At 40.0% G+C, this 13,981-nt stretch overlaps 1 protein-coding gene across 1 annotated transcript in view; it reads right to left on the reverse strand.

Moving 5' to 3' along the window:
* LOC106112011 (kinesin-like protein KIF21A) overlaps positions 1-13,981 on the reverse strand; it is a 43,892-nt gene that overhangs the window by 7,616 nt on the left and 22,295 nt on the right. Inside the window, exons 4-20 of the mRNA XM_013294239.1 lie at positions 7,825-8,070; positions 7,108-7,429; positions 6,049-6,207; positions 5,451-5,653; positions 5,011-5,247; positions 4,459-4,611; positions 4,099-4,363; positions 3,820-4,014; positions 3,388-3,560; positions 3,090-3,161; positions 2,923-3,003; positions 2,755-2,842; positions 2,217-2,470; positions 1,443-1,607; positions 538-698; positions 357-458; positions 4-87 (exon numbers count right to left, since the gene is read on the reverse strand). Coding sequence (XP_013149693.1) covers positions 4-87; positions 357-458; positions 538-698; positions 1,443-1,607; positions 2,217-2,470; positions 2,755-2,842; positions 2,923-3,003; positions 3,090-3,161; positions 3,388-3,560; positions 3,820-4,014; positions 4,099-4,363; positions 4,459-4,611; positions 5,011-5,247; positions 5,451-5,653; positions 6,049-6,207; positions 7,108-7,429; positions 7,825-8,070 — 2,960 coding nt within the window. The remainder of the gene's footprint in view (positions 1-3; positions 88-356; positions 459-537; positions 699-1,442; positions 1,608-2,216; positions 2,471-2,754; positions 2,843-2,922; positions 3,004-3,089; positions 3,162-3,387; positions 3,561-3,819; positions 4,015-4,098; positions 4,364-4,458; positions 4,612-5,010; positions 5,248-5,450; positions 5,654-6,048; positions 6,208-7,107; positions 7,430-7,824; positions 8,071-13,981) is intronic.

The raw sequence follows: 13,981 nt of genomic DNA on the forward strand, positions 1-13,981 counted from the left end.
GGCTGCTCCACCAGCGACTGCGACATCGGGTCCTCGTCGCGCCCGATCACGCCCAGGTCCCGCAGCCGCACTGAACCACGTCGCGCCCTACAAATTAAATAAATAATGATGCGGAGGGGGTGAGAGAGAGAGAGAGAGAGAGAGAATCACACTTACATTATAAATGCGAAAATTAAAATGGATGGATGTTTGTTAGAGCTGTAACTTAACGGCCGAACGGATTTCAGTGAAATTTAGTAAAAAAATATAGTCTGGATGAATACATATGCTACTCCTTTTGTTTCTTTTTAATTACACGCGGATGGAGTCGCGGGAGAAAGCTAGTGAAAATTATCTCTTTTACAATAAATACTTACGTGTTTCGCTGGAAGGGCGAGTTGCTGTTGTCATCTGGGGGCGAGGCCGGCGCTGTGCTCGACTCTCGCGCCCCACTTACCGGCGGCCTCTCTAGTAATGCACTGCAATTGAGAGACATTGTAAAGAACAACATTATCGCTTAGTTTGTTAAGTTTGTTACTGCCGTCTCTGTCTATCCACCTGTCGGAGGGAGAGACGGAGCGCGTGGAGGTGCCGGAGGAGACGTGTGCGAGGAGCGCGGCGAGCGCGGGCGGCGGCACGCTCCACGGGTTCAGGTTCTGGTCGCCGTTTGCATTCGATGACTTCAGAGCGTTCGTTAGACGGTCGTTTTTCTCTTCCATCTGTAATAAAACGCATATTTAAAGTTTGTATTCCTTTTATGATTATACTAGCTTTTGCCCGCGACTCCGTCCGCGTGAAATTAAAAAAAAACAAGTAGCCTGTGTTCTTTCAGACTACGCTCTACACTATCAACTTGCTCTTATCCTTACGGAGGGTCGACACAGTAAGTGCTGCTCTTCCATACATTTCTATCAGCCATCATATCTGAATCTCCTCTTTTTTTAAACATATCCAGGGTCTTCTCTACACATCTATGACTCATTGGGATCGATTCAGCCGTTTAGGCTTCAAATTCTAACAAACATAAACCCATCTAAACTTTCGCAAGTATTAGTAAGAGTAACATTATTCAAAACAGTGTTCAAAACTCGTGTTAAGGAACACTTTATGTCACTTTGAGTTTTTTATTTTGTATCCTTTCTCCTATTTCTGTAGGTACGAATGTATGTATATTGTCTATATATTATGTTTGTATGTATGTATATATGTATATATTTATGTTAATATTTATGTAGCTGATATAATATAGTGTATGCTTTTGTTAATCTTATTATTAATGTGTTTATTTCACTTTGCACATCGTCATTACCTGCTAAACATCTAATTTGTATCGAACGGTTAGCAGTAAGAAAACTCTATTAGAGTTATGCCTGTACAACCAACGCTCAATATGTATTTATTGTGATTGTTTTTTTGTGTACAAAGTTTAAATAAATAAATTATAGTGAGTAATGTGTGGTGACCTCTGCAAGCTGTGCGCGCGTGTCGCGCAGCAAGCGCAGCGTGCGCGCGGCGTCGTGCGCGTGCGCGAGCGCCAGCGCCGCCAGCCGCTGCAGCGCGTAGCGCCCCGCCTCCGCGCTGCCCACCTGCTCCAGCACGCGGCACAGCTCCGTCTCCTCGTTCTCCTCCTGGTACACAATAACAATAACATACTATACTAACAAACACATGTAACAAGAAGGCTGTTAGTTATGAATGTGGAGGGGTACATCGGTAGAGGTAGAGCTAGAAAGAGATGGATGGATTGCGTGAAAGGTGACATGATCAAAAAGGGAGTGATGACAGATGACGGATGATAGAATGCTTTGGAGGACGAAAACCCGGTGCACCGACCCTACGGGAGTAGGATAAGGCAGGGGAGAAGATGACTAACGAACACCCCGCCCGCTTTTACAGTCAACTAGTGATGGGAATAGTAATACTTAATCGTACTCTATTTTCGTACTAATCTAACCGCAAGCACGAAGTGACCCATGTCAGATTTCTTATATTTTTTTGGGATAAATCCACTAAAATATCGCAATGTTCGACTTAACATCGCAGCAACTTAATATCTGGTTCACACAGGACCATTAAAGTTTGGACTCACTGGCGCCACTTAATCTGGATTTGTCTATGCCAGTTTCTTACCAGAGAAGAAAGTAACTAAAAAGCAACTTTCTAACTAAACAGCATGTAAAATAGCGTCAGATATCTGCGCTTACATGATTTTGTAAGACATTTTTAGAACAAAGTACCTCGATCTGCATGATCTGGTGCTGCGTGTCTGCGATGGCCTCGCGCAGGTACGCGAGCAGCGCGGTGGTGGCGGGCGCGGCGGGTGCGCCGGGCGCGGGCTCAGCGGCGGCGCGGTCCCGCTGGCGCAGCTGCGCCTCCAGCGTGGCCTCCAGCTCGGCCAGCGTGGCGCGCGCCGCGCTCGCCCGCGACACCCAGCACTCGATGCGCGCCCACGCCTCACGACACGACACACGCGCACGACCTCCTCTACTCTCTGTAAATATACCACCTCACTTGTATGGAGACAAGGTGTCAGACCGTGCACGCAACCCAAGATTCGGTGAGGCCATAGGTGGTATTGGGTGGGGATTGTTATTTATCTAATATATTAAATGCTACTGTTGGATGGTTGGATGGATTCCGCGCCAACAGAGTCATAGACAACTGCTTATCTAATAAGAAATATCCAAATATCAAGTATTGATAACTTTATAATTAAAATTACTTTTAATGTTTTATGTACCCATTAAAAATACGATATAAAAATGTAATAATTACCGTGAATTCTACCTGCCGCTTTACTACTAAGTTTGTCTCGATGACCCCTTCTTAATAACGATACTTCCTCTTGCTTACGTTTTAATACCTGAAGCAATAAATCAGAAAGTACAAAATGTCGCATTGCGTTACGGACACGTTTAAAAAATGTAATTTCTAAGAACATACCTGTTCCTTAAGCTTAGTTTCAGCTTCCAATGACCGTATTAGATTCGCGTTCTTACGAGATTCTTTACGCAGTTGGGCCACCTGAAACGATTAGTTAAATGATGACGACAAATATACAAAATATGTAAAAAAAACACATTATTTGCAATACCAAAATATTTACCCACCTCTTTAGCTCTAGCTGCCTCAGCTTGCGCGTGTCGTTTTGCTTCTGTACGCATTCGTTGTACTAACTTCACCTGAAATAGAATAAGTTTGAAATTAAGACAGCAAGTAAAAGCACAGCCGAGTATTTTACTTAGGGGCTTGTGGTAGTGTGTTGTGGGCGTGGTAGTTTGCAGGGGGCGTGTCACCGTGTGTTGTGGACGTATCCCAGTGTACTAGGGGCATGTCGTAGTGTGTTGTGGGCGTGTTACGATGTGCTAGGGGTGTGTGGCAGTGCGCAGTGTATGTGCTCGGGGTTACCTTGTCCCGCTTGAGGTTGAGCAGGTCGCTGCGCAGCGCGTGTATCTGGTGCGCGGTGGCGGCCTGCGCGCGCTGCAGCCGCCGCCGCAGCTCGCGCGCCATGCCCGACACGCGCCGCTCGTACTCCTCCTTCACGCGCTTCAGCTTCTCGCTGGGGGGCGACGCTTGCGCGGCTACAGTACACACAACAAGTTAATGACTTAAAAATCACACTCATCATACTAATATTACAAATGCTAAAGTTTATATGGATGGACTCTAACAAGAGTATGTAGCCTGAACGTCAATTGGCATAGATGTAGAACCTAGTCTGGAAGAACAGATATGCTACTTACATTAGTCTTTTTTAAGTTCCACGCAGACGGAGTCGCAGTTAAAAGCAAGTTGAATAAGGTTTTGTCTTTAATAGGCGTAGCAATAGTATACACGTACCCAGCGTGGCGAGCACCTTGTCGCGCTCCTCGCCGGTGGCCTTGATCTGATGGTGCAGGGTGTCGAGGCGCGTCTCGTAGTGCGCCCGCAGCGCCGCCAGCCGCCGCTGCGACGCCTCCAGCTGCTCGATCAGCCGCGCCTTCGTGTCGATGTCCTCGCTCAGCGCCGCCAGCTGCATCGTCAGCATGCGTTGACCTGCACACACGCATACAAATCATACATTTAATACACCAAATATTAATAAGGTAAATAAATTCATTTATAGCAATTGCTACATACCAGCAGTCTCCGCTTCGATTTCCTCGTCCCTCTCGTCGTCGGTCCTGTCATCTTCGTCGTGGTCGGAGGGCTCGGAGTCCCCGGCGCTCTCGCCCTCCGCGCGCTCCCGCTCGCCGATGGGCTGCCCGTTCTCTTCCCCCTCCCCCTCGGCCGCCGCCTCCCGCCCCTCGCGCCCCTCCCGCCCCTCGCCGCTCTCGCTCACTTGCGTCGCCAGCTTGCGTTGGAACTCCAGCTCGCCCATGCTACGAGCCAATAGTTCTTTCTCCTGGTAAACATAAACATGTTGGTGTCATGACTTTTATCCCTAACTTGAAGATTTTTGCTGTTAGTTTTATACCAATAATTAATTGAATGTATGACCTTGTAGAGTTCCCTCTTGGCGTCGTCCAGTATGGAGTTGGGGTCGTGGTGCGAGTCGTGCCGCGTGCGCGCCTCGCGCTTGCGGCTCGCCTCGTACAGCGCGCTCGCGTCCATCAGCTGCGCGCGCAGGTCCTCTATCTCTGTCACATAGCCCTGACAACGACAACCATAAAGTGTTTTCTTTAATATTGTAAGAAACCTACCCAGCGAGCGGCCACTTTAATTCACGGAAAAGGCGAAGCGACCGCTGCCCATAGACATCCGCAATTGCAAATGCGTTCCCTCCCCTAATTGACGGAAGACGATACGCACCTAAAGGGATATTTCCCCTTCCTATCTTAGTGGGAAAAGGTGTGAAGGAAAGGGTGTGAAGGGAGAGGGACTAAGATTAGAACCCCAGCACGCACACTTATGAGACAAAACGCGGAATTGATTCCACTTCACACTTAGCTTCTGTGTGGTCGTGGTATTACGTAGCGGGCTCTACCACTAGCAGAATTGTGTTAAGTAGAAGTGGCCTATTGAATTGTTAAACGTTAAAATAATGAGTACCTGAACAAGTGTGGTGAGAGAGCAGTCTGTGGCGTCAGGGCTACCGTCCCTGGGCGCCCAAGTGCCAAGCGCCTTCTCAGCCACCAGCTCGCTGTTCCTCGCTGACAACTGCTCGATAGTACCCTGCATCGCTTTCACACGCCGCCGCAGTGACTCCACCTCGCTCGTTAATATCGCATTCTCCTGCACCACGTCGCTCCACCCTTCCTCACCATTCTCTGATACTATCCGTTTACCCTGGACGATAAAGCATAGTCGTAACATTATGACCACAGACAATGAACTAATGAAATGTTATTTATTAATGATACAAATATCAGAGAAAAGATTTCAACACACAGAATTCAACCAATCCGCACTAGGCTAGCGTAGTGAACTATGACGTCATAACCCTTATTTTAGGGTTATCTTACTGAATACTGTTGTTGAGAGTTGTATACCTGTTTGTATTCAGCAAGTTCCATCTGCAGACGGGCGACCTCTTGCCGTAGCTGGTGTATGGTGCGCGAGGTGAGGTCCTGGTTGACCACGCATCGGTTCTTGATGTTACGCGCGCGGTTCGCATACTTCAGCGTGTTTAGCGTTTCCATAAAATCACGGTCACTTGGCGACACGCAAGCTATCATCACTGTGTTGCTGTTACCTGGTTTATAATAAAAACATATACTTAAGTTTCTTGTTTTAAAGCAAGAAAAGCTACTTCAACTTAAGATATATCCCAAGCTAATTTATGTTACGGTTATATCGTAAAAGTATGATATATCTCAAGCAAACGTAACGCTCACTAATAAGTATGGTATGTTATGATCATGAATAATTATGCTTTCGCCCACGATTCCGTCTGTGGGGAATTAAAAAAACAAAAGTGAGTACCCCATATCTTCTTCCAGACTGTCCTCTACATGTATATCAAATTTCATCAAAATACGTTAAGCCGTTTAGACTACAAACTATAAAGATTTAAAGATTTAAGAAAGAAGTAAGAATTATGATTGTTAGCAGAAATAGGAAAAATAGTTTGAGATAAGTCAACCTTACCGCCGAGAGAATCTTGCAATAGTCTCGTAAGTTTGGAGTCCCGGTACGGCACGTGTAGTACTTTCCTGGACTTGTCTCCAAGTGCTGATATAACATTGCCGAGGGCTAGCAACCCACAGTTAATGGATATACCTTCTCGAGCCCGCTCGCCTGTTGCACCTAAAAACGTAATATACCGATTATAATTAAAAAGTATACTTTAATAATTACTTTTAACACTGTAAGTAAATTAACAATAATTTTCAGTTGGACTTATGGTCGATTTCCCAGCTACTTTTAACCATTCATTAGTGTTTATGGTTTGATAATTTCATGAAATGGGTTTCCGAATTGCGTAACTTGATTGCTACTGTATTGAAATTCAATATAGAACTAAAGAATCACTAAGTATTGATGAAATAAATAGAAACTTCAGCAACCCAGCATTAATAGAATAAATAGATCAATATTGTGACCATGGAATCGAAAAAAGTTTTCGTCCAAATGCATATTTTTACATCATGTTTTCAACCCACAGAGTATATTTAAATAACAAAACACTCTTTCATAACTGGCGCCTTAGATCATTCTGTTGGTTTCAATATGTTTTGTTACAGCTTTTTTTAGTTCTTAAATAGAATTGTCTCTGCGCCATTATAGTTTGAGATTTATTATATCAGACACTGAAATAGGATTTAGAACGATGTTCTTTTAAACGTTTCTGTGAAAAGGTGACCCGGAAATTGTATATCACTTGTCAAATGTGATATAGAAATAATCGCATAATTTTAAATCAAAAGAATAATGATTGTGTTGACTAATAAATTACTGGCGTTCTTGGTATTTCCTTTAAACCGCTAGAAAAAATCTAAAAAAAAACAACGATGAAAGTCTGTGACGATATTTTGAAATCGGTCGTTTGTTTTTAATCTCGAAAACCGTCTATAACTTGCTTAGAACAGTAAGTACTGGATTCTTGAATCGTTATACAATTCTGGAACACATCGAGTGAGAAAAGGGCAAAATAATGATAACCTAGTCTAGTTCTTTCATAGTCCAATGGATTATAAAATAGTGTACCTGTTCGTTTAAGTCGTTCGGAGCCAGCAAGGTCTACAAAATGGAACTTGGCAGTGAGTGTCTCATACTGCTCGGGGGCATCAGCCTCAGCCTCCTTGTCCACTGTATCCTGATCCGTGGCCAATCGTCGTTGTCGTAGCAACAGTGTGAATACTGCATGAGATCTTGATGACGAGGAGTTCATGTTGGTGGCCGCGGTGGTTCTGGCTAACGCGCCCGCGTGCAGTGCTCCTAACGCATCCCTGACGCCTCGTACTGCTCGCATTGATGCTCCTACCACTTTCACACCACCGCAACCGTCTTCTGTTATCCTAAGTGCTCCCTACAGACAGACAAAATACATAGATAAGTATTTCTTAGTATTAAAGAGATTAACGTACAGAGAAAATGTTATTGATATATGTATTTTGAGTCTGGCTTCTTTTAAAGGAATAAGAAATTTATATTATACAGCGTAAATAAAACTAAGCTGCACTTGTATAATCACTGCACGTATTCAGTTACAAAGAGGATTATATACCTTGCAAGTTGTCCCCTGTAGTGCAATAAAGAAAGTAATAACGGACATTGATAATAAGATGGTAATATTACTTAACTTTTATAATTTCCATCATACTATAAGATGCATCTGATTAGAACTTAGTTTCAATCAACACTTATTTCTACTCTAGTCTTCTCGATTAGTTGCCATGTACCGAGTACGGTAGTGAACCTTACCTTAGCGAAGGGATCTTTGGCAGGATCGAGTAGATCCACAATATCCTCATTGTATAGTTCTATGAACTGCGCCTGCACTGAAAACTCTGGAGGTAGTTGTCCCTGCGCTCGCGCCGCCTCTGCTCGCTGCTCAGCGCCCGCGAACAGATCGCGTATGGCGCGCGGGATGATGCCGCGTCGCGTTTCGTCACCATCCCCCTCGCCCTCCCACCCGCTGCCCATAGTATACGTCTTACCGGAACCTGTCTGTTGAGTGTATTGCACATTAACAATCTTCTTGTTAGAGTGTTTTTTAGAATTAATTCATATTTAACATCTCACTCTGTCATATCATAAACCATACATAACTAATGTACTATCAGTCTGAAATAGAAGATTAAAATTCACTAAAGGCATTGTCAACAGGAGCAATAAATAATGGGCACGTGGTAAAGCTAGGGGCATGCTATGAGGCGACTGCGCGTCTGTGACGGCGCACGTGCCCGACATGCTGAGTGTCCAAAGGTTCAGCCCTACATACAAATGATGCTCTTTGCATTTTCTATGAACTCGTCCAGACGAATAGAAAACTAACTATACCTTAGTTATGACAAAATAAATTAAAAAGTCGAGATGTTGGTGCGCTTATAGTTTTAAAAATGGTAATTGAATTAAGACTTGGAATAAATCGCAGTGATAAGGCATACCGGGAATAGGTACTTAAGGAATCAAGGCAATTAAGATTGTTTCGTGACTAAAGAAATGCAAACAAATTATTAGACGAAGCTTTACTTTCAATCTGATAGCAAAAGTCACAATGAGTGAAGTGAAAGTCCAGTACAGTGATGCGAAACTAGGCACTGGATACAATACCAGGAATTTTATCAGATGCCCACTCTACCATGAAAGGTGTGATTCATGCAATAGACTAGATTACAGAAATTCTCGTAACACTATTCACTTACGGAATTCATTGTTCCTTAGACCAATTTCTAATGTACAAAGAATTGCTATGTTTAGTGCTTCCAGCTGCTGATTGAATGATAAATTAATTTAGACAAAAATAAAACTAGCGTTCTTTAACCTTATTATTGATAATGACACCTCGTTGATTTAGATAGGTTCAGATGCAGTACCTAATTGGGATAGGACGTCTGACAGAAACTGAAGCCGCAGACGCGAATTAATTTCACATAACAGAATTAAACACTGGAGGGTGTCTATCTATTCATGGTAAAAAGATCTAAAAGCGTCTATTGTCCAGCCGTTTCAGCAACTAAAGGAAACGATCGAAATAACTTACAGTAACAGCGACAAATGTTACACTTTCGTCAGTTATGTAGTTATTGAAAAGATGGAAATATCAGTAATTGCGTGTCAAAATTGCCTAGTATTGGTTAAAATATTCATAAATGCACCCATAAATTGTAGTTTCCTTTCGTTTTTCTGATGTGTTGGCCAACGATACGGATTTCCCTGCACGTCACGGGCTTTGGTGGGATTATCGATCCCGCCGTTCAATTACAACGGCCGCTCTATACCGCATTGTTTCGTGCTAACTTTTTATACAAAAATGACTGGGCTGTTGTAATCAATCTCTGAGATTAACGTTCGAAAATGTTTTATAATGTTTTACATGGAAAATACTTAAGTTTATAATATAATTTTAAGTTAATAAGACTTTAAGATTAGACTTAGAAGGAATCTTGCATATGATTTTTTTTTATTGATAATAGCTACGTATATATAATTTTAAATTCATAGTATGATTAAAAAACATAATTGCAGTTGTAATATTACATCTGCAATTTTTAAATTGCGAATCATGCGTATTTAAAAACGTTAAATGGCTTAAAGCAATTATCATAACCTTGCAGGTTTTTGTTGTGGGAAGTAAATGTTTTTGCTGTGACAAGTTTTTGTAAAGCGGTTTAAGTAGCCACTATTTAGTATGAAATGTCTGAATAACATGACACCTAAATAAACTTAGACCAATATAGGTTCCATATTTACAGATTACTTATGTTAAATTTTGGGCGTATATTGTAGTTTAATTGAGATGGTTAACACCATTGTAATATGTTAACGCTTCATAAACAATTGTAATTTATTTGGCCTTCTTAATTATGCAGTCGGCTAGTATTATATTTATTTAAATTTACATTTTATCTGTTAAATTTATGGGATATTGACATTACAAGCAGCTCAATTTACAATGTTACAAAATAAAAAATCGTCACAAAGAATTTTTGTAGATCAAAAGTATAATTCCATAGGTAATATTTGTTTATAATAGTGTAAAGCACGATTCGCTAATATACAATGCAAACACAAGCGAGGACACGCGGCGTAACAGACGGACAAACAGATTCGCCTCATTGGCCACTATTTAATTTCTGTATTATCTACAAATAATAATTTATGCTTTGAACTCCGATGTATAAGTTTAAATAACACCTTAACAACACAGTAGGATCCATTACTAAACTAATTACTAAAGTAACGATTTAATAGTAAGGAAAATGTTGACTAACTTTGTTACTATAAACCTGAGTGACCCTTTATAGATTGCGGATAAAAATCGTAATCATGGGCCACAGTTGATCTAATTCATTAGAGTATAGACTGGTTCACCAATTCTTATACAATCCAATTCATTACAATTCACTCGATATTTCCTTGATAATCCTTATCAAAAGATAGCCCTGGTATTGACTACTGTAGATAAGGAAATGCAATATACGATCCTTCGATGGTCATTTCTGATAACTAGTAAACATGGTGCTAATATGCATAAATACTTGGTTTCACCACTCCCTTTTATATGTACTTTTTAATAAGGAAAAGGTTTAATTCGTCCATATATTTTTTTATGGTCCTTGTTTCTTTACTCAACATTGTTGAACTCTACTCAGCCAGCTATGGCGCCCTTTCCAAATGGCATAGTCTATTTAAAAGGTACTCTGAATTATTAAAATCAGGAAAATTGAAATAACTCGAAAACTACTGGACCGATTTCAAAAATTCTTACACTATTTAAAAGCTAAATTAATGAGTAACGTAGGGTAACTTTATTCTTTTTAATTTCACGCGAACGTAATATTAGATCATTTTATAAGTTACTTTAAACTTTGATTCATCACTACATAGGTTAGAGGGACAAGTTTATGGCAATCAATGGCAGCATTTTTGCTTTCGATAAAATGCGCATAACTTAAATGAATTGGAAAACCAATAATATAATTTAGTATTGGCTCTAGTATTATCATTCCAGCCCACACTTTATCATTGCAGAGATTAGAATTGATAACGCCATACTTGGCAATATTTTTAAACAAATGCAAAGTTTCCACAAACGAATTTAACTCTTATTTCTATTACTTTTAAAGTTGGAATTAGTGTTTTTGTAGTTGTTAAATACAGCGTGTTCTAATACGGATGGCGCCTGAAATATTTAAAGTCGTGTTATCAGTTGTTTGTCAAAGACTGTGTTATTGTGAGTCATTAAGATTACGAAATATGCGATTATATCAGAGTTAAGATGCACACCGCATACAATGCATGTGACATTGGACTTCAATGGTATCGTTTCAATGATAAACCAGCGCGGAATACGTAATTTTATTACCATTTGTTTGCAATTTACTAATACGGTTAGTTTGAACTGCTAAACTACTGAACGGGTCTCGATGAAAAGCATAGAAGTACAACAAAGTCTGGAAGAACAGATTAGCTACTTCCTTTTGTTTTTTTTTAAATTCCACGCAGATGGAGCCGCGGTCAAAAGCTAGTTAGTCGAAGCTATTAATGAATTCATGGACGTCATTACTGGGAAGGTAATTGCATGTAAGGGTTTGTTAGGGAAAAGCATTCTTCCCCCATTGTCGGGTGAATACAACTTGCGTGTTGACCACATGAAGGGTATTTAAAACAAATGCATGGCTTAACTGCATACAACCTTACAAATTAAAGTGAAACTTAGGAATAGCTAAGTATATGAAAAAATACTACAATTTTTTGAGTGGCTGATAGAGTTTAGTGGTTTACGTAAGCCGTAAGAAAAATTATTAGATATCAAAGTAAAAATGCTTTATTTCTGCCTATCCCTTTGGGAGACTGTGAGTGTAGTAAAAATGTTTGGTAACATCAAAGTATAGAATTATGACAGAAATGGCAATGATCGATCGTCACCAGCTGTGTGGGACAAGTTGAGTGAGGCTTCGCGTTTCCGCTTACGGCATTAACGCGTTTTCGCACATGTGACGTCACTGAGGTGTGCTCTAACTAGCGATAGATAAAAGAAAAAGCGATCTATGAACAAAAACATGTGATATGATGTCGAAAATCAGGAAAACTTTCGAACTGGCTGGCATTTTTAGAGCATAATTGGATTTGAAGTCATTCCAATTTTTTTATCGTATATTATATTAACATTATTATAATCTGGGTTTTACTACAACTACTACGTAAAAATATTTCACCACGATTTCCTCATGTTATCTAACTTAACTTGATCCATCTGATCATCTGAACTGGATCCATCAGTATTACGTAATTAAGATATTTTAAGCTGTGCGTATAAAAATATTACCTAAACGCTTACGGCCGCGACCTTGAGTCCTTATTACCATTTGCAGCAACTTTATCTGTACTAAGACGTGTTTTATGTCTACGGTAATGATGCCAAAGAAGATTTATTAAAATCAAATGTTCGATAATACGATTTAAAAGAAATTTCGCACATTTAAATAGCATAAAAAATATAAAAACGAATTCGCAATAACGATATCGTAGCGAATCAAAGCGAGCGTCGAATCGCCAATTGTGATTAGTTCTGGCAAAATGCTCCGATGTTATAGTTAAAATGACTTTACAGTTAATAAAACTATCTATGAATATATGCTGTATATAGCAATATTATTATTATTTTCAAAGAATTTAAAAATATATTGCACGAAGCAGACAGATTAAATTTCTGAATAAACGATCTTCAAACGTACACAAAACAATTTTAAAAATAAAGTTCTCGTTTAAATTGATTCTTTTAGCTATGAATTACTTGTTTTACGTTTCCTTATTTATTAACATTCCCTTGTGTATGAAGAATCAATAAAATTAAAAGAATTAATAGAGGGTGACTTCGTTCAATATTTGCACCCTCGTAGCGTATTTTGATGGGGTTCGGCCACCCTCGCCTGTTGGAGGTTTACGATTTACGTCTGCATGTAAGTTAAATGTTGATAAATTTTTTAGTCTTTTACCTCAGAACTTACTTTTTTTTTATAACCAATCGTTTATGCTAAATTTTAACTTGTCGCAAGATTTTAGTTAAGGCTCAATCGACAAATATTAAAAATTATTTATATTTTTAAAACTGGTTTCCAAGCCTATTAAATAAGTCGTCATTGACTAAACTGTATGGAAGATATACTACGCAATAAATACGAATAAAGAACAATCGTAAACCGAATTCAATAAACATCACCAAAAACGAGTGAAAGCAAACTTAATGCTAGTACAGTCATGACGACTGTACGACCAAGTGGGGCCACACAATGAGTTATGAGTCACAATAGTGTTAGTATGTAGGAAACGCCTGCACAGCAACAAGCATCAGAGCATGCCGCTTGACCTTATATAGACCTGGTGCTTATGGTTTGTAACACCCTGTATGTAGATCAGAATTTGAATTACTCAAATAAGGCGACAACGCACTGCACCATATTTGCGTAATGCGGACAGGACGGAAATTCTGGCATATATTTGCCTGTTGATGTTTCTTTGCATTATACAATAACTTTTGTACTTGAAATGATCTAAGTAATATATGGGATATTACTTAGATCATTGGCATGCGTAAAAACATGAATGTTTGAGAAAACTTTGATCAAACACCTCTTTTTAAATACGAAGGATGTTCTCACTTCGACTGTATGTTTGGCAAATTCAATCAATTCCAAATTTCAAGTTTCCTTAAACGTTTTTGTCTACAACAAAAACCGTTGCTCGTCCACATGCCATTGCTAAAATTCTAATGAAGTAAACCGAAGGCGTATATCTAATAACATACGCAATTTTCCGAGGCCACACAATGACCTCAGTGATCGATGAGGCCGTTAAAGATTTGGATTTCTTCATTTACAGACCACTAAATATTGAGCAATTCTAGCAAAATGAT

Source organism: Papilio polytes, unplaced genomic scaffold (assembly GCF_000836215.1).
Source record: "Papilio polytes unplaced genomic scaffold, Ppol_1.0 DF824135.1, whole genome shotgun sequence".
Lineage (NCBI taxonomy): Eukaryota > Metazoa > Arthropoda > Insecta > Lepidoptera > Papilionidae > Papilio > Papilio polytes.